This window comes from Passer domesticus, chromosome 6 (genome assembly GCF_036417665.1).
Source record: "Passer domesticus isolate bPasDom1 chromosome 6, bPasDom1.hap1, whole genome shotgun sequence".
NCBI classification, from domain to species: domain Eukaryota; kingdom Metazoa; phylum Chordata; class Aves; order Passeriformes; family Passeridae; genus Passer; species Passer domesticus.
In genome coordinates this window covers 59,185,602-59,212,555 of record NC_087479.1, presented here as the reverse complement: position 1 = coordinate 59,212,555, position 26,954 = coordinate 59,185,602, and the positions used below count along the sequence as shown (strand labels likewise).

Genomic DNA, 26,954 nt, shown 5'->3' with positions numbered 1-26,954 from the left:
GATATGTAAGTTCAGTAGGTGAGAAAGAGAAGGAAAAAGGACAAGAGTGCTACTTTTTTGGGTGCAGTTTGTGTGGTCATACAAGATATATTTTTGCTCTTTTCCATTTGTTTCTGGGCTCTGCCAGGGAACCTCTCAGAATTTCCTGGAGCTACATGTCAGGTGTTGACAGGAGGGCTGCTAATTTTGCCAGCATGCCAGGCTAAATACTAATTTTGGTAATTTAACACAATGTCACTTGATAGAAGCACTTCTGTAGCTTCTTGGTTTTCTTTTTAATATGAAACACAGATGAGATTCACCACTGACATGTCAAATAATCTTTCTGCCATGATGGCTGTGGACACAGGATGAAACATGAGGAGGTTTCAGTATCCAAACTCCTAAATTATGTGTGAGGGCTGTAAAGTTAAAAGCTTTTTCTCTCTGGCCTCAGGTACTTTATTAAAACATGTTATCTGTGGAGAAAAACTCAGCAAAAACATTTCCAAAGTGTTTGCTGGCTTTCTGAATAATGAATTGAACTTTAATATTTATTAAATACAAAATAGTAATAAATTACAATTGCACAATTTCTTGCAGTTTTTATTAAGATCAAAACTTATTTGTTCAGACTAGATTTATATAAATAAATCACAGTACATTTTTACTTGTGTTCAGAAGATTGTAATACATATTACAAAATTAAGAATTTCTTTGTCCCTCAAACCATCACTGCAAAAGGAATCATGCATTATTTCTACTAAACAAACAAAATGCCCACCTAACTGAGAGAGCCTTGATACGGGTATGGCCCTGCTCTCCAAAATTAGACATGAAACATAGAGATACCAGGACTATTTATTGAACAAGAAATAATAAAGTATAGTACAATGTCGATGTGTTATCAAAACCAAAAGTATACCAAAACAACACACCTCTCTTCACGCACCTTTGCGATGGGTATCGAGGATGGCAGCTGGCCAGCATGCAACCGAGCAAAACACCTCAGTTTTACAATGTCTACGTTCGAGCAGAAAGGAGGAGGAACCAAAGAGCCCAGACACCAAAACAAAGGAACAAATGAAGAGCCCAGATGTTTGCAAGTCCTCCCGTGGCCTCCCCCTGAGTGCCGCACGCGCTGCCTTCGCTCCGCGGGTGCCGCCTTCCCTGGGCAGCGCCGCCACCGCCCTCTGCGCGCCTCCAAGGACATGGGTGTGCTCCCAGGGAACCTCCAGATGTGGCTCCTTGCCCAGCCCACTGTGTTAGAAAAGAGCTGTAGACACAGCTCTTGGAACTGCCTGGCCTTGGAATGCAGCTGGCACCTGGCACGGCTCGGCTCGCGTGCTGCCAGGCTGGCACTGCAGCACGGAGTCATGGTGGCACTAACTGCAGCAAGATACAAGGTGGTGCTGTCACCAAGTCTGTCCTGCTGCCCTTTTCTGCAGCACAGGGGGCTTCTATTAAATTCTACAGTATTGGGATTACTTTCACTATACGATTTTTCCCCCTACTGGGTAAGAAATCCATTGTTTTCTCTCTCGATACTGAGATGCAATCGTTTGGCAATGCACTAAGGGGAAAAAAGCATTTAATCAATGACACTTCAGATGGAGTCACCTGATCCACTTTTTTCACTTCCTTCTGTTCAAACAAAATGTATTAACACCAAAATCATTTCAGATGGATTTCTAGCTGGGTCAAACAGATTTTTCAGCTGAATTTCCTGGTCCCTGTTTATTATTTGTTACTTTTCAACCAAAAGAGTTTTCAGCTATTTTTTATTTCAGTTGCAGACGCGTCCCCACAGTACTGGAATGTTGCTAGGTGATAAGCATGTAAATCAATATATCTCCTGTGTCTGTGGCTTTGGGTGCTCATGTTAATATAGCTACATACGATGCTTGGTGTTTAAAACACATGAATTAAACCAAACTAAACCAAACCAAACCAAAGAATAAAAACAACCCAAAAGCCCCCTCAACAACCATCCCCTCAAGTCAAGAAGGGTGGACTAAAATTACCTTTTTTTTTTTTCATTCTTTTGCATTGTCCTTTGCTGTTGTTTCATTTTGTATTGATCCAGGTGTTCCCCTACCAGTAGTTAAATTGTACCTCTATGTAACAAGTGTCTCACATGTGCTGCTTTTGTGTTTTATGGATCTGCTGGCATGGAAAACTGAGCCATGCAATGGCTGGTAAGAACAGTTTTAACACTGGGTCTTTTATGCTGCATATTGGTTTTCTGTTCTGGTAGTCCCCACTTCCCCAGACTGAGATGAATGTTTGCTTATCCACTGCCAGGGCTATTTTCAGGGAAAAGTGAAACAAAAGAAAACAGCAATGCTTTTAATGTCTTGTGATTTCAGTGGAAGCAGATAAAGAAATATCTGAGCACTCAGCTGCAGAGGAGTTGGGCTGTTGGTGTTTTGTCACGGGAATATCAGGCCACTGTCCATGGTACTCGGCCTCACTGTCACTAATTGTGAAGGTTTTCCCATTGCCACTCAGTGCTTTTTCACAGAACAGCACCCGACACAGAGGCTTGTTATGGAAAACTAGAGGTAACAATTTAATAGCATATTGTTATAGAGCAAAACGGGATTAAAATCTTGCTGAGATGCATTTCTAAGAGATTTTCTTTTCTATTTCAGAGTTACGATATTTGTCAGTATCGTAATAACGCATTCGCAGCAAATAAGAAAATAAATTAGGGTTTCAGCTTTGAAATCATTATCGTGAGTCTATTGGTAATTACCACTAAGAATCATAGCTCAGAAAAGAAAGACTGAGCAGCATTGGGGCCATAGCTTTCCCTGGGTTTCCAGAGGAGTTTATAGCAGAATTATCTACCCACTGGTCCTTCCAGCAGGCTGTGGCATTGTAATACAGCCCAAAGAGAGCAGCAGCCTACTGGCCAACCAGAACCAGAACAGAAAAATATTTAGGGTCTAGGGAATATCACTGGTTAAGTGGAGTATAAAGGTGAAGAGTGAAATATCCAAATATAGAAAATACCTATCACTCCATAGATGCAGTACTATGATAAGGCAGGTATTTGTAAAAAGCACATAGTAATGCCATAGCCTGAGTAACAGTTTGCAAGTCATGACCAAAAATTAGGAGAATTCAATAAATTTCGGATGTTTTCCTTGTCTCTAAGCCTTTGAAGTCTGCTGGATTCCACTTTAAATGCTCACTGTCACAGAGATTTCTTTCCCTGTTTTAGTAGAACTTCGTTCAAAATAATTCTTTTGATGCCAGACCCTTGAGCATTAAATAAACTGATCACGTTAATAAAACAGAAGAATTGCAACCCACTGGCAATTATAATAATACCACTTTTCAGCTGATGTCCCTTTGAGCTGCTGGGGACAAATCCTAGAAAGGCTCCTGCACTTTTCCATGGACACAAATTGAGCCTGCTGTGTAGGTGTTTTCCCCTTCCCAGCAGTTTCTGTTGCTAATATTGCAGTGGGAAGAGTGCCCACTCTGCAATCCAGGCAGAGATGCAATGTAGAGCGATTTCTCCAGGACATCAGAGAACTCCACTCCAAGGAAGAGCTCCTCCTCCTCCTCCTTTGCTCAGGCCCATCTCCCCTCGGTGACTCCTGGGTAAAGAGCACAGGATTCTGCCCCAGGGGAGGCTGATGCATGAACAGAAATGCACATTGTCATGTACCACTGGCCTCCTGATAGAAAGCTGAAGGTGCAGTGAAACAGTTTTGCCATGGCAACATTATTTTGATTCCTTTGGAAATGCCCAGTGGTTGCCCTCCTGAAATTGTGCTTGGGCAGGTTTGGAAGTGCTGGTTAGTTTGCCAGGTATACCCTTGCCTGTGGTAGCTGTATTCTCCACAGCATGGCAAGAGATTTTGGAAAGCCACGGTGCTTACAGGAACTCTGATTTATACCTGCAGCATACATTTAGGGCAGATGCAAGGTCTCCTGCAAGTTTCAAGATATTCTTTACCCACAAGTAGTTCTGATTTTGTGGAAGATTCTATTTCATAGATTATAAAACCAATTTTTCAGACTTGAGGCCAAAATGTTAAATATTTCTTCAAATCTGTGCATGCATATTTGTGTCAGCAGAGTTGCAGGTCCAAAATGCTTGGTGAACACTCATCACATACAAGATGTGAAACAATGTGTGTGCACATAAACTTATCTGAACTCTATCTAATGACCAGGGCTCCCTCTCTGTAAGTACACAGCAGACAGCTGTATTGTATAAAACATCCATACTTTTCATTTTCATCTTTAAAACAAAAAATTAATATGTAAAGACGTGAGTCAAGTTCTCTGTAGAAGACACTGGAGGATGAGAGAACTCCATGCATGGCTAAATGAGTGGTGAAAAATTTATTCCATGGTTCCTGCTTTGGGGCACAAATTTCATTACGTGACAAAATGCAGTGCTTTGATTCATTTTCTTTTAATGGTCAGAATTTGTCAGAATTTACAATATACCATCAGTAAAACAGCCCTGCTAACTCTACCACAAATAATAAAGAAAGTCTTCACAGGCACTATATATTTGGAACAGCATTTTCAGACGACATGGGGTGCATGTGTTTGTTTGTATGATCCAGCATTGCCACCTGGGACACACTTCCAACAGTTTGCAGTGTCGTGGACATGACTCAGAAACATTGACTGGAAAATCATCCACAAAGGTTGAGCACTAACAACCTCCATGTTATACAGATGGTTATCTCCTTTCTCAAAGAACATGCTGTCATTACAAATACCATATGCATCTTGTTCTCACCCAGAAGAACTTTTTTTACAGTTTTTCAGATTTGAAGGATTTCTGCAAGGAACCATATTAATTTGTTTTCATGTCAGGTGAAAGGAGGCACCAGCTGAGACTGAGGACACAACTTGTAATCAAAAATAAGTATCTGATGGCAATCATTCTTGAAAAAAAAACAACTTAGAAAGCAAATAATTCACAATACTGCACCTTTTTTGCAAATACAAGGACAATATTTGTTGCTGCTTCCCATATTTGTTGGTTTACATTGCTATCATTTTGCTTGTAAACCTGGGTTATTCTACTGAACAGAAATGATGACTCGAATTTGGGTAATGCTTACGACCATACAAATAATCTATCAGTAGCAGTGGTGTCAGCTGGAGAATTAATGCTACAAGTGGATAACATCACGCTATTTGAAACCAATAGCTCTTCACACAGTAGAAGACTGAGGGTCCTATTCAGCAAATATTCAGGGTCCTATGGCTGTGGCCACAGAGGTTCCAGAAGCTCTCGCTGAGTCTAATCCTGATTCAGGAACCAAAATGATATGCTGTGTATATATTTCTCTGCACAGCCTGGATGCGCTGGACACCCTCCCCCACTTGATTCCTGGGAAGGAAAAAAATATGTCTCTGTTTAGCTTTTGGTGACATGAAAAGCAATCCAAAGTAATGAAATCTAAAGAAGTTAGCCAGGCATGTATGAAAAGAACAGGATGCCTGTGAAAAGGGAAGAGCTGTCAAAACCTAATTGTGGGCTCTGGCTGCAATGAAATTTATCAGAGAGGGAAGACAGGTTGGATATAAGGATGTAGACAACTTCTGCTAAGAGACACTTGTTGTGCTCTGGGCAATAGTAACCCTTACACCACACCTCGTGTGCTGTGTCGGGACATTCCTGCCAACACTTGGCTGTAGCTGAGAGCTCCCAAATGCCCAGGTCAGCATTTCAAGCGTGGCACTTGAGCCAGCATCCACCCTGTCACTGGGGGCACAAAGAGCTGGGCAGAGCTGCCCCACTGCTGGCAGCAGCTGTGCTGGGAAGGCATCGAGCCTTCCTCCTGCCACACAGCCCGTGGGCACTCCCTGCTCAGACTGTGCTGCTGTGGCACCAGGAAACACAATTCCTTACGGACACAGGACAAGACTGTGGGATTCTTCCCAGCTTGCAGCATCTTCATAATGCCTGACAATGTTTTATGAACTGCCTATGGCCAGTGGTCACAACCAAGCAGGGAAATCTTCAGTGGCACTGCGGTAACACAGCTGCACTCTGGTGCAGAAAGTAAACTCAGAGGAGCTGTGAACTGCCTGCCTCCAAGTATTAGTGCCCACAGCATGATTCCTGGCTTCATATGGGTACTGTGCTCTTTCCTGTCTTTCAACATGACTCTGGGGCTGTTCATAAACAAGATACTTCCCTTTGACTGGGAGCACTGCCTGACTCAGCCAGTGAGAGCAGCAATGGGAGCAAGTCATGGTAACTTCAGGAAGCAATTTAGTTTGATCTTTGATGAATTTCTGTGTCTCATGAATCAGGATTAGTGTTCCCTGTATTGGGGAGAGGATTAGACAGAGGGATTAAAAGGACATCTTTACCCCACTGGACTCTGTGGAATAGCCCCTGAGGATATGGCTAAGAAAGAGTTCAACAGGAATGCCAAATTTCTGCTGAATAGGTTAAAAGGGTGAGGAAGCCTCTTCGGCAGCCATCCAAGCGCAGAAGACCTGCATAACATTCCTGCTGAATAGGGCCCTAAAGACAAAAAACAAAACAAAACAAAACAAAACAAAAAAACATAGGAACCTTGAAAAGCTTTTCTGATTGTGTCGCTTCTTATGAGCGCCTCAGATCTCCAAAGACACTTAAACATATTTTTGTGAGTGCAGTTAGGCATCCTTTGAGACGTGCTAGTGCCATGGATGATATATTGTTACAAGAAAAGAAGTCAGATTAGGTGGTTGTATATAAAAGAAATAAGTCTTGATTGTTCTGTAAACAAGGTCCATTTCTTTATATCAATTAACAATGAAAGTTACCCAAGATCTTATTTCAAAAGAAAAACCAAACCCTCAGCTGAGTATATAATGTTTGGTGTCTGTATATTATGGACAACAATTCCCTTCTGTCTCCCTAAAACTGAAAGGAGCAGACTTAACTTGTGTGTCACATTTTAACTTTAAAGAGTTTCCAAACCCTTTTCTGGGATTCACCTCATGCACGCGGATCTTGGGTTTGCTCATAAAATTTTATCCAACTTCTAATGCCGTGTGGGAGAATGTTGAAGATGGTTGCAAGGGGGAAGCAGCAAATCAGAGCCTTACCTCCACAAGAGGATGCCAGTGAGCGATGGGCTTCCGAGGGTACGAGAGCATTTCGTTCCAGTGGTCGCGACCTAGACTCTCCGCGTCGTTGCCTACTTGACAAACTCCAATGACCTCATTGTGACCTACACTGTGAAAATGGTCCATAATATTTTTTTCTTAAAATTTTACCTTTGGAACCACACCGGTTGCATATTTCATCAGAAATGTTAACCGTGGATTTTTAGGATTACTTCTTGCCTGGGGAACACAAAGCACTAGGAAATACGTAGGCTTGCTCTTTGCATTTCCACTGCTCAGAACAATTTGAAATTTCCCCCCTTGTAGCACACAAAAGGTTCTTTCCCTCTGCTCTGTAATTAGCTGCAAAGGCAAACAGGCTCTAAGACACAACTTTATAAACGGAGCGTGTGTATGTAAAGGCTTAGCATAAATGTACAAACTGAACATCAGTGCTTAAATGCCCAATTACCTCAGTTCTGCTAAACACATCTGCAGCTTACTGATGTCAGTTATGGATGCAAATCTCTATTTTAAAATTTAGTAAGGAAGTTCTGCCTGGCAAAACAAAAAATGTGGAGACTTCTACCAAGCTCAACCTGACATTAATTCCCTGCTTATAGGGAAAAAAGTAATAACTTTCTTTCTGGGTGCAAATCCAGCGTGCAAGACTTTATCAGCCAATATTTGACAGCTACAGGCATCTCACCGGTCATAATCCATAACAGCTATCGACAAGTTAATTTGGTCAATGTTTTCTGGAGGGACGTCAAAGACTATGGCTTCATTGTAAACGGGATTTAGGGTGTTCCTCTTGGTGGAAGTTTTCCTTTTCTTTAGCCGCCTTCCTTCACACATTAAAGAAACCTTCACGTAGGGATCTGTGTGGGTCATAAGAACAATGTTGGTTTTTGACAAATGCAAATGGAAAGTGAAGGGAGACTTCTTGTGTGCCCATACCTGCTTGCAGGATTAATCTCCTGGAATTTGAGCTTCTCTGTCACCGTGGAATGCACAGGAGGCAGTGCAGGTTTGAAAGCTTTACCTGGTTGACTGCTTATAATGAACTTTTTAGGTTCAAGAAGCTCCTTGTTGTGTACCAACTTCTCAAAGGATATTAAAATATCCACTGAAGCATGTTATACATGACTATTTTATACAACAGCCTGTGTATCAGCCTATTTATAGCAGCCTAATTACTTGTTAGATTTGTAGGACAGACAGAAGATGACAATGTTTTTCACAATGGGATTTACTGATGTATGGTTAAATACAATTCAGAGTGTAACAATTAGTGGCTTATATTTCTCAAGAGAATTATAATTATTTTTAAACTCCTGAATGTAGCAAAAAAGAAAGCTATTTCTTTGTAGCTCCTTTCTGAGAGCTCTACAACTCCCTGCTAGTATTTAAAAAAATCTATGAAATGTTATTTATATTTATAATTTTTATTGTGGGCTTCTGAAAGGATTGCTTAAAGGATTCTGGGATGATCTGCACTTTCTCCATATGTCAGCAACAGCAGAACTGGCTCAGTGGCTCTGGGGGACTGTCAGAGAGGGCCAGTCTGCCTTTGTGTCTGCTGCACAAACAAATTCCCAGTGCTGGGAATGCATTTTGGCCAGCTTGTTTTACTCTGAATTACAGTGGCAATAATAATCTTGCACTCTTTCTGAGAGAGAAACTTATTTTAAACTGTTGCTTGGATCTAAGCAAACTAAAATGTATTATTTATTTCTCATCAACTGCTGTACTCAGGTAGAGCTCACAGTATAACAACCCCCCTCTGAAAAATCATTCTGGGAATTAATAGTGTTGAATTCTGTGTCTTGGGAGGGAAATGGGACAGAAATCCACACTGAGCATTAAATTCATTCCTACCTGATGCTCCTGTGATATCCATTGCCTTTAGATTTCTTGCCTTTATTATTGTAATAGTTAGTCTACCAGCTGTTGGAAGGTAGCAGAGCGAAAACATGAGGTCACCAAGATCCACATTATCCTGTTCCAAGAAAAGAAAGATAATGTGAAGCAATAATAACAATTTTTCTACTCCTAGCAGGTTTTAAAGATAAAAATATACCTTTGGGCATCTGCAGTTATGCAGTAAAAGCTGAATTCTCTTTCTGAAACATATCTGAAAAATCCAGCCATCCATGTGCATACAAAATTCAAATCACTCTGTTGCTAGACCACCAAAGTTCTGCAGGGAAAATGAGGTTAGCACTCAGTCCTTGGAGATGACACACATATAAATGATGAGGTGCCCTGTGAGGGACTGGAAAGCCTTTGTCCTATTTTATATATTTTAGTGATTTGCCTGTTTTGCTGACAAGCAGCCACAAATGTCTGTGCCTTTCTCTCTGGTCTGCAGGAGGAACCCCACAGAGACAGTCATAGAAAAAAAACCCCATGGTTTGGGCAGGACAAAGCTTATTCCAGCTCTTATTTTTGCATGAACTCTGGTGTGACAGGTCCGAAGTGTCTATGGCAATGGGACAGTCTTCACCAGAAGAAGAGTAAGGGTTATCAATAACTGTTGATCATAATAATTACAATAATAACAACAACAACATCCTGTGCCTCACACAGACAAGTCCCCTTAAGTAGACTTATTCATCTGTTTCATTGATAGAGTAATTTGCAGCCCTTTCCTGTGTTGATGGCATCAGGGTTCCAAAAAAAAAATTTGCAAACCCTGCTTGCAGTTACAAAGCATCACTATTTTTTTAAAGAGTGAAATCCAGCTCTTTCATTAAAAAAAAAAAAAAAAAAAAAAAAAAAAAAAAAAAAAAAAAAAAACTCACAACAAAGGAAGGATTGCATTAAATGATTTCTTTGATTTGATTTGCATTTTTTTGACTGAGCAGTGAATTCACACTTTCACAGACCTGCTTCCTGTAACTTAATATTCCATTCTTGACTGAAAAAAAAAACCAAGTTACCTTGAAATTAGCAATTTCAAGGCCACGTTCCAGGTTTTATAGGGAAGGGAAATGCAGCTGTTGTAGAGTATGTTTATCTTGCTTACTTAGCTTTGTGCAAAAGCTTCTCATCTTTCCTGCTGGCTCCTTCTCTGTCAGTCACCAAAATCTGAAGGGTGGTGGATGACAGAGAAGGAGAGGGAAAATACCTGGAAAGAGCCCCTAGCCCAGGTTTGTGTCTGAGGCAGCTGCTGCCCAGCCCGGTGCCCAGAGCCTGTGCAGTCCCTTTGTGTCACTCCATGAGTTAGCAGGGGACAGAAAGCCTTGCTGGCACAGAGCTGTAGAAAAATATTGTGTCAGAAGGGAATTCTGGAGGTCACTTTGTCCAACCCCTTGCTCAAGAGAGGCACCTTTGCTTTAGCTCACAGCTCATTCAAAAAAAACCTCAACAGGTACAGTCATTCAAAAGTAAGTCCCTTCTTTGTGCTGTTATTTAAGAGATGCAGTCAAAGAAGGAAAAGGCTGATATTATGGGCCATTTTTTCAGGAATAACCAGCTTTTAACCCTATCACCTTTTCCATTCTGAAGATCAGTGTTTCAGGGTGGCTGAAAAGCTAATAAAGGCTGGAACAATATCGAGGTGGCTGCTGTGACTCAGGCTGTTTAGTGCCTCTTGATAGCTCCCACTTGGAAGCAAACCTGCTGCAACAAATTGTGTCCCTGACTCACTTGGTGGGAGGATCAAAGCGCTGCTTGGGATGCTGTGAGAAGTCCTACAGGTGAAAGAGGTGTCAGCACATCCAGGAGAAATGTCTCTTGGCTGACACCTGCCCTTATCATTACAGGAAAATAACTGACCTCTGAGATTTTCCCAGTGATCAGCTGGAGCTTGATACCTCTAACCAGGAAAAACTATACCTATAGGTATAGGTACCTAAACCTATGCCTATAACAGAGGAAGCAACGTTTTCACGTGTCCTTCCCAGTGTGAGAGCAACTTCCAACATGTCAACGTACTTCCCAGCTCTGAGGTGCTGAGATTTGCAGCTGTGAAATTCTCTCTTGTGCTGCAACTCTGAGGGGACCAGAATCTCATAAGCCATTTAAAGATATTATTGACTGAAGCCATCTTTTGGGAATTTGTCACTCTTGCAAACACTGATAGGTTGTTTTTCCTGAACTGGTCACTATCCTTTAGAAGACAGTGTTGCTGAATCAGTCAGGTTTTTCCCTTTACCACAAAGAAGCCCATCAGGCTGTTTTAACTGTGTATTTTGGCATACTTTAATATTGTCAGCTGTGGCAGATTTATATGCATAAATATGGACAGTTATTGATTGGGGATATTACATAATTTTTTGTCATTTATTTTGTAGTGCTTTGCAGTTCATCAGATAAGGGTTAGGTTTGACTTCAAATGTTTCAGAATGTACTGACACAGCATTTTGGATTTAATGTAATCATGGAGGTACTTCAATAAAAAACATCTGATCTATGCACCACTGAAATATTTGTATATTTTTATATCTGTATTACAGAATAACCTTCTTACTTATTTTGTACTACATTATGGTAGACACTCAGTACATTATTACTTGATGCAGGTATTTCCAACTGCTTTGTGTGTCTGAATACAAAATTCAGAGCTATACTCTGTACTGAATACTCCATATTCAACTCCAGTGCTCTATGTGGTGCCTAGGAATTCATTCTGTGAGTACTGTAAATTTACTGCCACTACCAAATACAGAAGTTTCCACTCCAGACTTGATCATCCTGAATGAACATTAAAAAAAAAAATTACCAATTTTATCAAGAAGTTTATAGGTAAAAGAATTGTTATACAATTGTTTTAGGAATTGAATTCAGATGCCAAGAAAAATCAGAGAATCACAGAATGTCCTGATTTGGAAGGGACCCATAAGGATCAGGGAGTCCCAATCCCACTCCTGCACAGAACAGCAGAGTCACACCCTGCATATATAACTGCAGAAATGAGCTGCAGAAATGAGCTGCACAAATGAACTGCTTAGGAAAAGAAAGGATCACACGTGTTGAATGCAGTATCAGAAATTAGGCCATAATATACTTACCCACAAGCTACAACTGAAAAATAATTGTCACCTGCACTGTGATGGGTCTTTTTAGCAAGTGCTGTGATGACAATACTTTGTTAATACTTTTTGAAAAACTGCACCAGGCATCATATGGGAAAAAAACCAGAGTTATACTGGAAAGAAAGCCTGTGATTTCTTTACTCTTTTCCAGTTGTAGAAATTGTAGGTGTTGCAGCAATAGGTCACAGATGATTGTGAGATTGTCTGTTCACAAGCCATTGCCTGAGAATGAGACTGAAGGGAAGCTTGAAAGCAGCAGCAGGGACGAGGCACCTTTTGCCATGCAAATCCTTCTCTCAGTCTGAACAAAGAGGCTCTATCTTCTCATACTTTCATTTTAAATTGTAGGGAATTAATGCCTACTCCATCATACTGGCTACTTGTAAAGGTTTTCTAAAGTTTGGAAAGGATTTTTATAACAGAGAGAGTCTTGCCCCTTGTCCTGGCTATTTCTCCGTCTTACCCCTATTTTCTCTAATCAAAGGGCAACATTGAAAATTTTTACAAACAATGGGTCCTCAAGGTTCAGTTAGATGGGTTTAATGAGGGAATGTTCTTCAGAGAGTCCCACAAACTTTGACTGCCCCCTGTGGTGGAGAAACAGCAGCCAAAGGCTAAAAACAATTCTGGCTTGAGCTGTCAGAAGCCATGAGAACCTGACAGCTCTTCCTTAGCATTACCTCTGGTTGATTGACACATTAGTTCTTTGGCTTCTTTATTTACTAATTATTTCTCTAATTCATCTTGCAATTGCCCTATGAACTGCAAATATGGCTCTATAGCACCCTGGTTTATGGCTGTGTAGCTTTGAGATGGTGTGGACATGTCAGCAACTTTTAATATTGCCTGCAACCCCAGATCTTTGGCCTGCTGCTTCACTACCAGAGCCCCCAGAATCTGCTGGTGTGTGCTCATGTCTCTGGCACCATGCTCTGGCTGAGACCAGCCCTGTCACAGGGATGACCCTCACATCCAGCAAACACAGGTCTTTCCTACAAATGCAGCTTTTATCAACCAATGTATCCGAGCGCAGAGAGGATTAGTGCACATCTTCACAAGTTCAGAATCACTGAGCTACACAGCTTAAGCCACGGATTGTCACTAAAGGTGTGCTGTATTAGCAAGAAATCACTTTGAGGAGCAGAATTAACAAGCACAGAGGGCAGGATCTTCTGCAAAGATTAGTTCCTGTTTGAATTGAGTGCTTAGGCACTACTGTGTATGCTCCACAAAACGTGGCACTACTGCCAGGGGCATTTTGGAATTCCTGCTCAGGAGAAGATTTCATAAATAGTGTAGGTTATCAAGTCATGCATGTTGTACTTTCCAAATTTGTGTCTAACCTCATTCAGTGTGGTTGTAATACCATACTGGGCATGTTACAGTGCAACTGTGACAGCCCTAATATAACCAGACCTAAAGGCTGGTCACTTTCATTAGTAACTCAAAAGAAAATAATCAGACAATACTTAAACTAAAATTATAATTTACTTATATGTACATGCCCTATATAATTTTTCATTTGGTCCCATTTAGCAGGAAGCATAACTGAATATATATCCTCTAACAAACACACCACTCTCCCATTGTCCTCAAAACCTGCCCAGGTTCAGAGGTAGAAACACAGCCTTTATTTTTAATCTGTAACCTGCCTGTTCCTGTATTCTAAAACAAGTGAAACAAGATTGGGATCAGCTTTTCTTTTGCAGTGCCCCAGGCTTGGGCCTCAGGCCCGGGGTGAGGGCTGAGTGCCTTGATCTTGTGAGCTGTGCCTTACAGGGAGCCTCTGATAATCCCACCTGGATTTGTCTCTGAGCCCTTGCTGTGTCCCTGCAGTTCTTTATTCAAAGGAGCAAGAGCATGAAGCTTCTTCCTTGAAAATGTCCCAGTGTTACCTGGGAGAGTTCAAACCAGAGGTGTAAATCACAAGGTTTGCCTGAAAACTGTAAATAGGATGAATCCCATAATCCATGAAACCTCAAGGTAGATAAGGTTGCTGTTAGGAGCATGGAGACATGACCCCCTCCCATCTTATGCTTCCTTTTTGCTCTGTTCCCGGTGGAAATACTTGATACATTATAAAAATCATATTTTTAAAACAATTTTCAGTGGCTTCTACTGAAAAGGTAGGTTTCTGCTCTTCTCAGAAAAGGTAGGTTTCTGCTCTTCCCAGAAAACACTTCAGGTTTTCCCCCCTGTAAAACTAACCCAAAATAAATATACCTTTGAAAATGCTGAACTCTAATAGTGACATTAGCAGGCTTTTAGTCTATAATCACACATGATTTATAGTTTTAAAAATTATTCAGTTTTGCTGGAGATTAGCCTGCAGGATAAATCCCTCCCCAGCACTGTGTCAGCAGCTCCATGCTGTTGCTTGGTGAGTTTAAGTCAGCATATTAAACAGGGAGATGTGTAACCTCCAGGAGGATGGTGACTGAGGGCCCTGAAATGGCCTCACCTTTGATGCCTTTGAGGCTGCATTAAGCTGCTCAGGCTGGATCAAACCTTCCCAGGGAAACCTCCAAGTCACCTGGTTGTTAGGGGTATTCTGACAAATGGGAATGACATTTGGGATCAGAGCTCTTCTCATAAATACATTAGAGTGCAGAAAATGGGTATGTAAAGCAGGCAGCAGGGGATGGAAGAAAACAAGACAATTTATATCATTTTGCTTCTGCCTCAGATCTGCAATGAGATTTGCTGTCCCCAAGTTAGGCATTCATAAGGTTTGTGCTCATTTCTTTGGCAACTTGAGTTTTGTATTTCTGGAGCAGAGAAGCTGTGATGGGCCTGCACCACGCAGTGCCTGTGCCACTCTAATTAAAGCATATGTCTCAATTATACCAGGTTCCTCCCTTCTCCAGCTATAAAAAGACAGACACCACTTTTTCACTTTTCTGCTATGTTGCAAAACTAATTATGGGTTGTGAGGTGCCCACATGTATTTTTATGCATCTCACCAAGCTAACATTAACTGGAGCACTTAGCAGGCACTGATGCCCTTGCTTATTTCCTATTAAGTTAGTAACTCTTGAGAGAGGTTTTTGAGGCAGAAGTGGTTTCAGAGATTTGCTAAATTCCTGCTGCTGTGTCAGAGCTGCACAGCTCAGGCCATGGTAACTCTGCATGCTGCCTCCTGGAGCAGCTGGACATGTCTCTGCAAAGGACACAGGAAAACAGGAACTGAGCAGAGGTGTCATGGAATGAGAAGGTATCGTTTGAATTTCACAGAAAGGACAGATTGCCATTATTTTATTTAAGTCTCTTTTTCTTCTCCAAGCTGAGGAGCATCAGTTGCATTTTAAGCAACACAAAAATATTCCTAGTTACTTCCAAATCTTTCCTGGAATTAAGGGAATTAAACTACTACAGTGCAAGATAAGTTTCACTGTACCTCATTCTAATATTTGCTAATGAGGGGATTTGAATTTTGCCAGGATTTATTTCAGAGGAGGTTCACTCAGCTAAGGCAAGGATGAGTTAAGTACACTAGGTATATGTGTTAAGCCCAAATGATTTACACATGCTTTAAGTAGGGTTATCTGCTTTTTGGGATATACATTTATTCAATTACTTATCTGTGTTGAGAAGCCTGGAATAAGATTTGAGTGATAAAATACTAATTCTGCTAAGGAACATGTCCAGGACACAAATACTATACAAATCCCATAGCCTATAATCTGTTTGGGAATGATAGTAAATCTAAAGTATCTAACATGAAGAATTTGTGAAATTAGCTGAACTTTTTTTTTAATATAATTTTACCACAGAGTAATTTTGAGTTATAGCTATGAGAAATATATACAGATAAAAACTCTTTTGAAATGTTGGATTTTAATTGAATTTGCATGTGACTAAAAGAGTGCCAGTTGCTTCTCATCACACATTTTGAGATGAATAGAAAAGATATGACTGGAAAATTCTATTTTCATGACATCTTAAATCAAAGAAATGAACCCTAGTAGAGGAGATATTTATTAATGCCTGAATCAATCCATATCTACAGAGATGTGATTAAGTAAAGTAAGTGGAAAATGGGAATGGCCTATCTTTTAGAATTATTCTTTCAATACATCAATGTCAGGCTATATTTCATGTTTTAAGTTAATTTCAAGGGGTACCATTTTCTCATTGTGATTTCATTTAAAAAAAATTATTTCATTGTCTCTATTTCTTTATGCTTTTCTTTAAAAATGAAAGCAAATAGGCAAAGCCTTTTGAGCTTGGTAGGTCTGGTTTCACTTACTGGGAAAGAACATGAACAAAGAATTCAGGAGCTTGTTTTCACTGCAGTGAAAACCGAGCTGAAGTGTTTGCATGTAATTCACTCTGGATTTTGCACTCATAGTTTCCTGAGCATATTGGCAACTTCTCTATGAAGACATTATCAAAAACAAAGCCAAGACCATTTCCTCTGTCTCCAGAGTGTGAAGATCTTTAACATGGATTTTTAGAGTTTGTGTTTTGGGTTTTCTGGGTTTTTTTCCTCTCCTGATTCCATTATCCTTGTGTCATGACTACTTTTCTTTAATCTAGGCCACATAAGAAGGATTCTCCAGCCACAACTTTGTGCTGTGTCAGTCATTCAAGATGCCTCAGAAATGAGGGTAGTGGGAGCCAAAGTAAGAGACTTTCACTTCATGAAACTCGAGAACAAATCCAGTCAGTGTCCTTGAGGAGAACATGCTCACAACTTTCTCCTGCCACAATGTCCTCAGCAGAATCAAGGACAGAGGCCTTTTCTTGTAGGTAATCAATGTACCTATCTCTCTAAAGACCCAACAACTCCAATGTCATCATTTATATCCTATAAATAAGTTGGCAGTGATTAACTGAAACTTTCAATTGGTGAGCTGCATACGATCCTTGGGATGCATTTATAGGATATGCTTGTTCTTAGAGTAATTTAAGAATTTGTTGGCAAATTATTCTGTATTAAGAGCCTTTTATAAAAGCCTCCATTCCATGGGATAAACTTTATCTCATACCTGTTCTTAATAATATAAATATATATATGTTCTTATATATATGTAAACACATATATGTTCTTAAATTCTATAGATTTTACTAGCTTTGAATCCTATATGCAGATTTTCAGCTCACAAGAACTACAGTGGTTTGCTGAATCTGGGCCTAACAGTGAATCTAATTAATTATCCTGTAGCTATTGAGTTAGAAATAATGTCTTAATTTGTTCCAAACTAAATTGATGAATGGCAGAGATAGTCTGAATTGAGCTAATGAAAATTAGCAGAGACATGACTGCAAAAGCTGGAGTACTTGTCCTGTTTGTGTGTGTGTGCCTGTATCAGAAATTGATTTCATGGGAAGAGCAGAAATGAGGCCTTCTGGAAGTGAAACTTCTGCAGAAAGTTAATAGAAGTAATTTTTAACTCCCTCATCAGTTATTAAGGAATAAGTATAGAATTGGTTCTGAAGGCTTTCTAGATGGCATTGTTGGCCAGAGAGAAAAGTTAATTGAAGTTTAAGTTTCGCCTTGCAAATTAAACTATTCCTCTGAAAATTATGTTAGTTTCTTGAATTGTTAGTGCCTTTTATTTTTTTAATTATTCTATGACTTGTCACTTTCTAGAAAATGGAAAGTTCAGTATGGAATTAATAATAGAAAAAAATCTGCCCTAGCCCTTGTTTTCCAGGCTGCCTTGGATAATTTTGGCTGGTGCTGGGAGGCAGGGTGTGTTTATGGGTGGGTAAGTGGGTGTAGGTCAGGGAAGGCTTAAAAAGTAGAGGAAATAACTGTGCCTTCACGATGGGATGTATAAAAATGGCACAACCTGTGAGACGTGAGTTCACAAGCAAGGTGCTGTGGAGAAATTGGCTTCTCCCTTTCTCCCACCTCGAGGTATCCCCACCTCATCAGTGCTCACACCTTTGGAATGACACTTCCAGAGCCTCCTGAGGGTGGGTTTCATTTCCCACTCCTAAAGCTTTAAGAGGAAGCACTCTGGCACAGAGCTGAGTCAGACCGTTCCCTCTGCAGGGAAGGCAGTGCTTGCTTCAGAAACGTTGACAAGTTTTGGAATAGCAATGAAATGCAAATTGCCTTAGACAGGAATATGTGTTTGGAGGACATGTGCTTTCTCAAAAGGAAATGAGGAGGGAGCTTCCATTGGGAAAAATAAGAATGTTGTTGTCAGGTGAAGGTGGTAGAAATGGAAGGACAGCTAGGTCAGGCAGACAGGGAATGTTCCACCGAGGGCAGTGTCACAAACCAGTGGAACGGTGCAATCTGGAAAACTGGGACACTGACTGGATCTGAATTCTGAAGCATTCATCGCCTAAATTAAGGACAAAAGTTTTTATGAATGTCCATCAGCATCTGTCGTGTGAAACCCAGTAATTTTCCCACAGGCTGGTACTGATTTGGATTAGACCTCTCTTTTTTGTGAAGCGTGAGACTGAAAAGACCAAAGTGAAGCAGAGGTTAATGGCATTATAGTATGCACTGCCTTAAACCAGTTTAACCTGGGGGGGCCAACCTTGCAGATTGAAAAGAAAACTTTTAGTGAACATCACAGAGATGGAAAGAAATGAGAAAATAAACCCCCATAGTTTGAAGGCTAAAGGCTGGTTTGTTACATGAAGGAGAGGCTAAATTATGTGTTAAGTGTTCAGTATCTCTAGGCAAACATGAGTTTGAAGAAAATGAAGCAGCAAATCCATTCTAATGCATAAAATTATTTTTACCACGAATTATTTTCCAGTTACCCTTTGCTTGCATTCTGACATAAGTTGAAAGATATGTTCAGTTATCTCCATATACCACTAATAATGAACATTTCAAATACATCGAAGAAAAATTGCAAGGGAGGAAGCTGGTTTTAAAGGGAAGTTAACTAATCAAATGTTTTAATCCAAAATGTCTTGCCTGTTATTTTTTTTTCCCCTAGTGTGTTTAAATGAAAATGTCAATTTAAACTAGATCTGTATGCAAATGAATGGATTGGCCTTTCACTCTACCTTGAGTTACAATGGCTGCACGTGAACTCACAGCTCCACTAAAATATCAATTTCATTCTCAGTGCAGGCATTTTGTGTTGTGCAAAGCAGCTGTCTGCTACATCATGTATTCTGAGCACATCACTCTGAGGAGAGGAACTAAGTACCTGGGTAATGCTGCAAAAAGATGGAGAAAGTCACAGTATCAGGGAAAAAGAAGTTCTTTTCAGTCTGCAGAAGCACCTATAATGTGTTGTGGATGTCCACATGTTCATTACACTCACATTAAGTGTTCTGTACTGATGTTGCCCCTCAGGCTTAGCACAAGGTGTTCACAAAATGGGTAATAAGGAAAGGCCATTTTCACAAATCTGAATGTACTATTAGTCTAAGTTTTTTCTACAATTTTCCATAAATCGATACAAAAAAAGAGTCCAAATAGCATCGTGTTTGAAAAACAGAAAGTTAATGTCAAACTCTATGCTGCAGTAGCCTGCCATTCTAGAAATTTTCTCTGAGGTATGTTTAATTTTTTAATTTAATCCGATGTCTCTTCACAGATTTTTTCCATCTGTAGTGGAATTCTACTCCAGGTGTGATTTCAGGGGAAGATATGGGGGCCAGTGTAAAGAATGCAGAAGCTGGAGAAGCACATGTGCCTTGCTCCCTGCAAACAGGCAGCCCCTACATCCTGACCCTTTGGAAACACTGTGCTCCCCTCACAGACCACCAGAATAATTTTAGTGCCATGAATCCAAACCCTGCCAGATCATTTAAAACTTCTGCTGAGTGGAACAGGCTGCCCAGGGAAGTGGTGGGGTCACCGGGGATTTAGAAGACATGGGGATGTGGCACTCAGAGACAGGGTTTAGTGGTGGCCTTGGCAGGGCTGGGTTAATGGTTGGGCTACTTGATCTGCAGGGTCTTTTCCAACCTAAACAATTCTGTGGTTCTGTGATATCAGGATATCAAATCCACTTTCAATGAAACCCCTGGTGCTCCTTTTCTCTGTCTCTCTCTGATCCTTTTTGGCTTCTCATCCCACTAAAAAAGTAATACAAGTGTTATTACCTAAGTGGGACTTTACAAAAGCAATATTTTCTGTGAGTAGCTCCTTTTAAGTTCAGTGCCAATTCAGCAGGTGGGGAAAGCAGCATTGACTTATGAATCTATTTCTCCTACTTTTTTTCCCCTATGATTTACAAAGGGATTTTCTTCATTGCTATTAAAAGTTTGGAGGGGGTTTTTTTTGTTGTTTTTTTTTTTTGTGTGTGTTTTTTTTTTTTTACTTTTCATAGGCGTCCTTGTGATTCTAAAGCCAATAATCAAGTGTCTTTCTGCTGAAATTTCTCCATGTCTTTTGTTTCTCTTGAGAAAATTTTGGGCCATGCATGCCCTCAGATCAGGTAACACTGAGGACAGTTCACAAAAAGAAGTATTTTTTGCTGCTAAAAAGCAACCTCATTTCTAGAGTTCCCTGATGCTGAAATTCTGTTACCTTTGACTTGGTTGCATTAAGTGGTGCCATTAAATACAAAACAAAAATACACTTTCTGATTTGTCACTTGTGTAACAGTAACCTAAATAACAGTAACAGTTGTATAACACTAACTGTGCCTGACTCCAATGCAACATCCACAGAAAGCTTCCTCCACCTGAGAAAAGGTGAAAAGAGATCATTATGACTCAAAACCAGCTCGGAGAGCATTCCACATAACCTTCCATTGGAACAAAAGCACAACTAAATTTCACAACACACATTGTACTAGTAATACTCCTACATAAAACTGCCCACTTTTAAAGACAGAGAAAACAATTTCCACAGAAGTTTCATTTACTTCTTTATACAGAAATATATAGAATATAGAATAGAAATAATAGAATATAGAAAAGAAAATATCTGCAAATTTCAAAGTGAAGCAGCCAAGGTAAAGAGAATACTTCACTGCTGGAAGTATTTTACTAATGGATGTGGTGCAAAGGTGTGCAGTTGTAGTGCTTTGAGTGTCCTTGCACAGCCATTTCATCTTAACTGCAACTAAAATGTAAGGACAGAACCATGTACTTTAATCTTATAAAACCCTAAATATGTCAATATGGATAAAACTCCTGCAGCATCAATACTGCAAAATGATCTCATTTTATAACTTAGAATCTCTCTGGTTTCCAAATGCAAAAGGAATTAAAGCAGTAGTGGGAGGAAGAAAGAGGATGACAAGAAAATTAATGATAACCAGACAGCATCTTTCCAGAAGTGTGGACAACAGGACAATTTTCATCCTTTGGTTCTCAAACCATGCTAAAAAGAAAATTCCACATTTGAATCAGGAGAGTTTTGGTGATGGTTTTTTGAGGCATGGGGTGGAAACACGGGAGACAATGCTCTTTTCTTTCCTCCTATGGGTGCTACTGAGGATTTGATAACAGCCTGCAAAACCTGCTGACTGCATGTCATGCTGAGATGCTGTTGGTATCTAACTCTCAAAGGTTAGAGGTATCTAACCTCCCAAACCAATGCCATGGCATCCATGGTGATCCACTTCTCTCAGGCAGTACCAGGAACGTTTCAGTGTTTCATTGCTGGTGCTGGCCACAAGTCATTTCATGCAAATCCAGCTGCCTGCTTTTGTTCAGAGACAGCTCTGGACTATTGCCATTAGGACACAAATTGACACACATTGGGATATGTGGATCTGGTCATGGAGAATTCATGCTGTTGCTGTGTATCATCCCCCTACCTTACAAATAAACAGAGTATTTTAATCATGAAGCTGCTAAGCAGTTTACCAACCCAGCACTACATCTACTTAGCAGTACACAGAAAAAAAAAAAGAGATTTAAAGCAAAACAAAAGACTGTGAGGAAGCTGAAGGAAGGTGAAGAGAGAAGACAGGAATCCATTTTAGAAAATGCAGACCCTGAAATCAGTGCATCATCCATCCAGGTGTCTACAGCCTGAGCAGGGGAAGGTGTGATTGTGCAGAGCTGATAACAGCTCTTTTTCTGTAACACTTGTTCTCTATCAGATGTGTTCCTGCCTCCCTATTATATTTAGATGTGCACTGGAGGCAATTTTAGGGCCACTTCAGTGAGCACGTTTTTTGTCCTAAAGAATGCACAGAGGGTAGTGTAAGATGTGAGATAAAGAGAGCACTAAATATAGAAGTGCTTTAGTGCTTTAAGTCCATAAAGATGAGTCAACAGAAGCCTCTCCTCCTGGCAGATTTTTCTTCTAACTTGTTTTACCTGACACATGCTACATGTGAAACACACCTAGAGAGGAAAATGACTGTAGCTTGTTCTGCTCTTCCTCATGGAATTATGAGTGTGGTGAGCTGCCCAGACTTAGAGCTGGTTATGACTATATTTTCAGAATAAATGGTATTATTCAGTACATTCTCACTTATGGGTGGGGGAAAAAAAAGTAAGTAACACTGTTAGGCAGCTTGTGACTTAAAATCTCATGGTTACTTAAATGCCTTCTCAAGTTTTCAGTTTATTTGAATCAGTTTGATTAGTTTTGGAATTGAAATAATTTGATGGTTTCAGATAAGAGTTGTGAACTGGCTTGTCCTAAATTATGAGTAGACTTTAGAACTCTGTTGATCTGATTTTGGGGACTTGATTTGATACCTTATAAAAGGGCATAACTTCAATTTTTTTGGAAGTATGATTTTGAAAGAATTTAGTGTACTTACCTCTGACTGTCCTGACTCAAAACTGTCAGAAAAGGATGTGTGTGCTGATTTTGCACTGAAATGTTTCCCAAAATAAGTAACTTTTGAGAAGAACATGATGATGGGGATGAAGACAGTGAGCATCTAATGCTATAGATAAATTAAAAAAAATCTGTATTGTAATGAAAAAAGCATCACTGTTAGAGATGGGATAAGAAGCTTTTTATGTGTCCTTTTAGGATAAAAGCTTGGTGTCAAATGAAGTGTTTTTCATGGCTTTCCCAAGAATGCTGGTGCTCTATACATTAAGTAAAGTGAAGGATTTGGAAAAGGAGTTGGAAAATGGGAAACAATGCTGAGCTACCAAAAGGGATGGGTCAGGGTGCTCACAGCAGAAATCTTAGGGGAAAATAATCTGTCTTTATTCCATCAGCACGGCTTCAGCCAGTCAGAAGTGATGAAGCAGATGCTGAATTCAGGTAATTTCTGATGGAGAGAACCCTCTCTGCTTTCTTCAAAACCAAAGTTGGTAACTCGCTCACATTTTAATAATCAGGTTTTGGGGAGGAGGACTACCTTCAAATCTTTGCTGAGTAGGTCATTTTCCGTTTTTTTTTTTTTTTTTTTTTTTTTGTTTGTTTGTTTGTTTGTTTGTTTGTTTTGTTTTGGTTTTTTTTGTGTTTTTGTTTTGTTTTGTTTTGTTTTTTTTTGTAGAGAGGAATAGAAGGGTGGTAATTTGCTTATTCTTCAGTTCTATTGCATTTCCTGATGCACAGCTCAGGCTACCTGTTTACATGATTTCATTTGTCTTTTTGTTCTGTTTACAAGATACTATTTCCAGACTATTTCCATCCAAGCAAGAGGATGTGCATGAAATCTGAGCTTCAGTGGGAATTCCTTCCCTGACTTTACATCAGAGTCAGGATCTAATCCTGAGCACTACTCATTCCTACCTGCATAAAGTGTGGTGGTCCCAACAGAGTGAAGTTTATAGTTAAATTAGCATTTACTGTAAGATCCTGTGCTCAGTGAAGTGCAGATATTGAAAGGTTTTCATTATTTTAAAGTGATTCCTTTCTTCCTGATGATCATAAATATCTCTCTAGGGTTCTTGAAACAAAAGTCTGCTGCCTTTTTTCCTATCATTTTTGTACACACTTTTGTTTCACTTTACTGCATACATATTTATTTTATTGTTGGGGTTATTCAGAAGAGTTTTCATAATGCAGATCAGATGGTTGATTAAATCACAGCTGGCCTTTAAAAATACTTATAAAACCCCAGCATGCTTTTAAAGAGAAAACACATATAGAGTTTAATGAATTCTGAAAACAGATGTACAAAATACAGTATGGAGAATTGTTCTGTTGTTCTTTGGAGTTAACCTTCAAAGTGTTTCTCCTGTTCACTGCTCCTTTCTAGATAATTTTGCTGCAGGAAACAGGAGGAGATGTGAGGTAGGGGGGGGCAATGACTTTAGACACACATTCTGAGGATGTCAGTAATTGGTTGCCTGGCAAGAAAAGTGATGTTTCCTGATGTTGTGATAAACTGTTGTTTTTTTAGATGCCAGGTTTGCCCCAAATATCTGAGAGGGAGATTTCTCCCCAATAGTTCATATAATCCACTGTGAAAACCACCAGCTGTCAGTTGTTTTCTGCTTCCCTGCCCATCACAAGCAAGATCCCACCACTAGTCAGGAATCCTCTTCCAGATGGTGCACGTAGCTGTAATCTGAAGTTTGCCTGGAGAAGGGAGTAGTGAATGATTGAGCACTCACTAAGGTAAGAGGTAGCTTGTGACTCCTGTTTTCTGGAGTAAATAGAGCAAGGTGTTTAATCAAGCAACGAAGGGCCAGGAGAATGTAGCTACACAAATCACAAATGCCATGATAGCACAGACATTGCTAATGCATTCCCATCATTTGAGCCTGTCACTTCTCCACAGGACATGGTGTGAAATGCTCACTCCAAATCTCTGTTAGGGAGCCACAGGAAGGCTCAGACACTGCACAAGCCTCTCTGCCTCATTTACCCCTGTGAATACTTCCAGTAGCTTCAGCAAGACAAGCTACAGGGATCATAATATCCATGATTTTAGATTTGGACTGTGCATTGAGCCTGCATTGCCTTTGTGAGAACAGTGCAGAATTCAGAGATTTGTGTGTCTGTCATTTAACCTTCCCCAGGCAAGCACAAAGCGATGTTGCCATGGCCTGTTGGATTTTTTGCACGAAACACCACACTTTTCATGTTGTTCCTGATACACATGTATTCAGAATGTTTAGAGAAATGAGCGTACGTGACAGGAAATGAAACAGTGAATTAAAATGAAGTTCTCTGCTGCAAAGGCATCATAAAGTTGGGGCTGATAAATCTCAATGAAAAAGCATTCAGTCAGGTCCTCAGTTCTGCTGTTGTTTCTTTAGCTCAGCTCTCAGAAAAATAGCTCACTTAGCATGAAAGAGTGATGCCTTCTGCCCCTCTTCCCCTGGGTGGTTTGGCTGCCTATTTTTCACAAAGTGAAAGAATGGAGGAGTAGAGCTGTGGATCTTTCTGCAATGACCTGAGCAAGGTTCTCCACAGAGAGAGCCCTCGTGCTCTGAGGGGCTGTGACTGAACACAGCAAAGCTGACACACACCTCAATCTCCATGGCCACCCAGGGACAAACAGGGCCTCCACAACATCTGGAATTCTACTTCTCACAGCAGGACAGAATATTCTGAGTTGGAAGGAACGCACAAGCATCACCCAGCCCAACCCTTCAGTGAACAGCCCTTTACAGGGATTGAATCCCCAACCTTGGCATTATCAGCACCCTGCTCTGACCAGCACAGCCAATCTTGCACTAAATCTTAGCAAAAATGGTTTGTGTGTCCTTTGAAGTTCCTACTGTCATGTTTGGCAGTTCAAAGTCTCCTGGATGAGGAGAAAAGCTAGAGAATCTACATGTACATATATAGATACATACTGTGGGAATAATATGTCCTTCTCCTCAGGCCAGCTCCCACTTCAGCTGCAGCTTCCAATGTTTTCCCCCTACAGGGCCATGGAGAGGTCTGAAGACAGTCCTTGTGTGGTTATTTAGCAAATGGTATATCCTTATCTTAATTTTGGCAAGATCCATAATTTAATCTCATGCCTCCTAGCACTAGTTGTGATCCAGCAATTCCTCCCTTCTGTAGAGCTGATATTTTGTCCTCTGTTACAGATCTTGGAATCCTGAGAGGTTGAAGTGTGACACAGCTGACATCCTCTAACAAGAATTTGAAGGGAGCCAGACAAATCTTTTGGTGAGAGAAGAGCCTGTGTGTAGTGGCACTTTCTCTCTCACCTGGGTCACAGGTGTATTAGAGGAGGTGAAGTCAGGGCTGTGCCCTGGCACATCCACATTTCAGGCTGTGTTAGGATGCCAGCTTGTTGGATTTAGTGTGCTGGAGGTGCTTCCCAAACAGCTCTGCTGTCCCCTGCCCCAGCTCCCAGGATATCCTGCTGGGATTCAGGGCACACTTACAGTGAACCCCTAAGGAAACTGGAACAGAAAAAGTCCACTTACTCTTAAATAAAAGGCCCTGCCAAAATAACATGAGGACTGGGTAAACAGACTGCACAGAGAGGGAACTGTAAAACTCTGAAAAACTCTCCCTGTTTGGTGGAGAAAGATGCCTGATGGCTGTGATATCTAGTGGGGATTAAAGGCTTAAAATGGCTTGAGGCTTTTCACATAAGCACAGTATGTTCTTATGAGGGAAGAATACTTTCAAGTTTGGCTCCAAATATTGAAACTTAATTTAAAGTGTAGGATTTTGCAGAAATTTTGATAAATCCATAAGCTATTGAAATGCTTTTTGTGACCTCTGCTAGAAAAAAAACAGAGTAAGCATTCCCAAAACTGTTCAATAATTAAATGCGTGTTTGAAGCGATTTTTTTCCCCTGCCTGGCTAAATACATGTTTAAATTGAAAGTTATATAACCCCGTAGAAAAAAAGGCTATGGCACAGTCTAATCCTGAATTATGTGCAGAATGGTTACAACCAAGATCCCTTTAATACAGCTATTTTAGTCCCAGCACTGTGCAAATGCTCTTTGCTTGTCTTCAAGAATCGCTGCCTATGAATTGTAAAATACTGGAGCAAGATTTTTTTGGTATTTGCAGCTCCCACTGACAATTTTGGATGGTATAATTGAAGGACAGGCTTGGCT

At 40.3% G+C, this 26,954-nt stretch overlaps 1 protein-coding gene across 4 annotated transcripts in view; it reads right to left on the bottom strand.

The window, feature by feature from the left end:
- Positions 1-569: 569 nt before the first annotated feature.
- LOC135303885 (synaptotagmin-9) overlaps positions 570-26,954 on the bottom strand; it is a 66,994-nt gene continuing 40,609 nt past the window's right edge. Inside the window, exons 4-8 of one of the 4 annotated variants that reach the window (XM_064426096.1) lie at positions 8,950-9,070; positions 7,778-7,949; positions 7,069-7,198; positions 6,343-6,499; positions 570-5,353 (exon numbers count right to left, since the gene is read on the bottom strand). In XM_064426096.1, coding sequence (XP_064282166.1) covers positions 6,392-6,499; positions 7,069-7,198; positions 7,778-7,949; positions 8,950-9,070 — 531 coding nt within the window. In that variant the 3' untranslated portion in view covers positions 570-5,353; positions 6,343-6,391. Of the gene's footprint in view, positions 5,354-6,342; positions 6,500-7,068; positions 7,199-7,777; positions 7,950-8,949; positions 9,071-26,954 lie in introns of those variants that run through there. The other 3 variants (XM_064426097.1, XR_010365292.1, XR_010365293.1) reach the window with 3 other exon arrangements.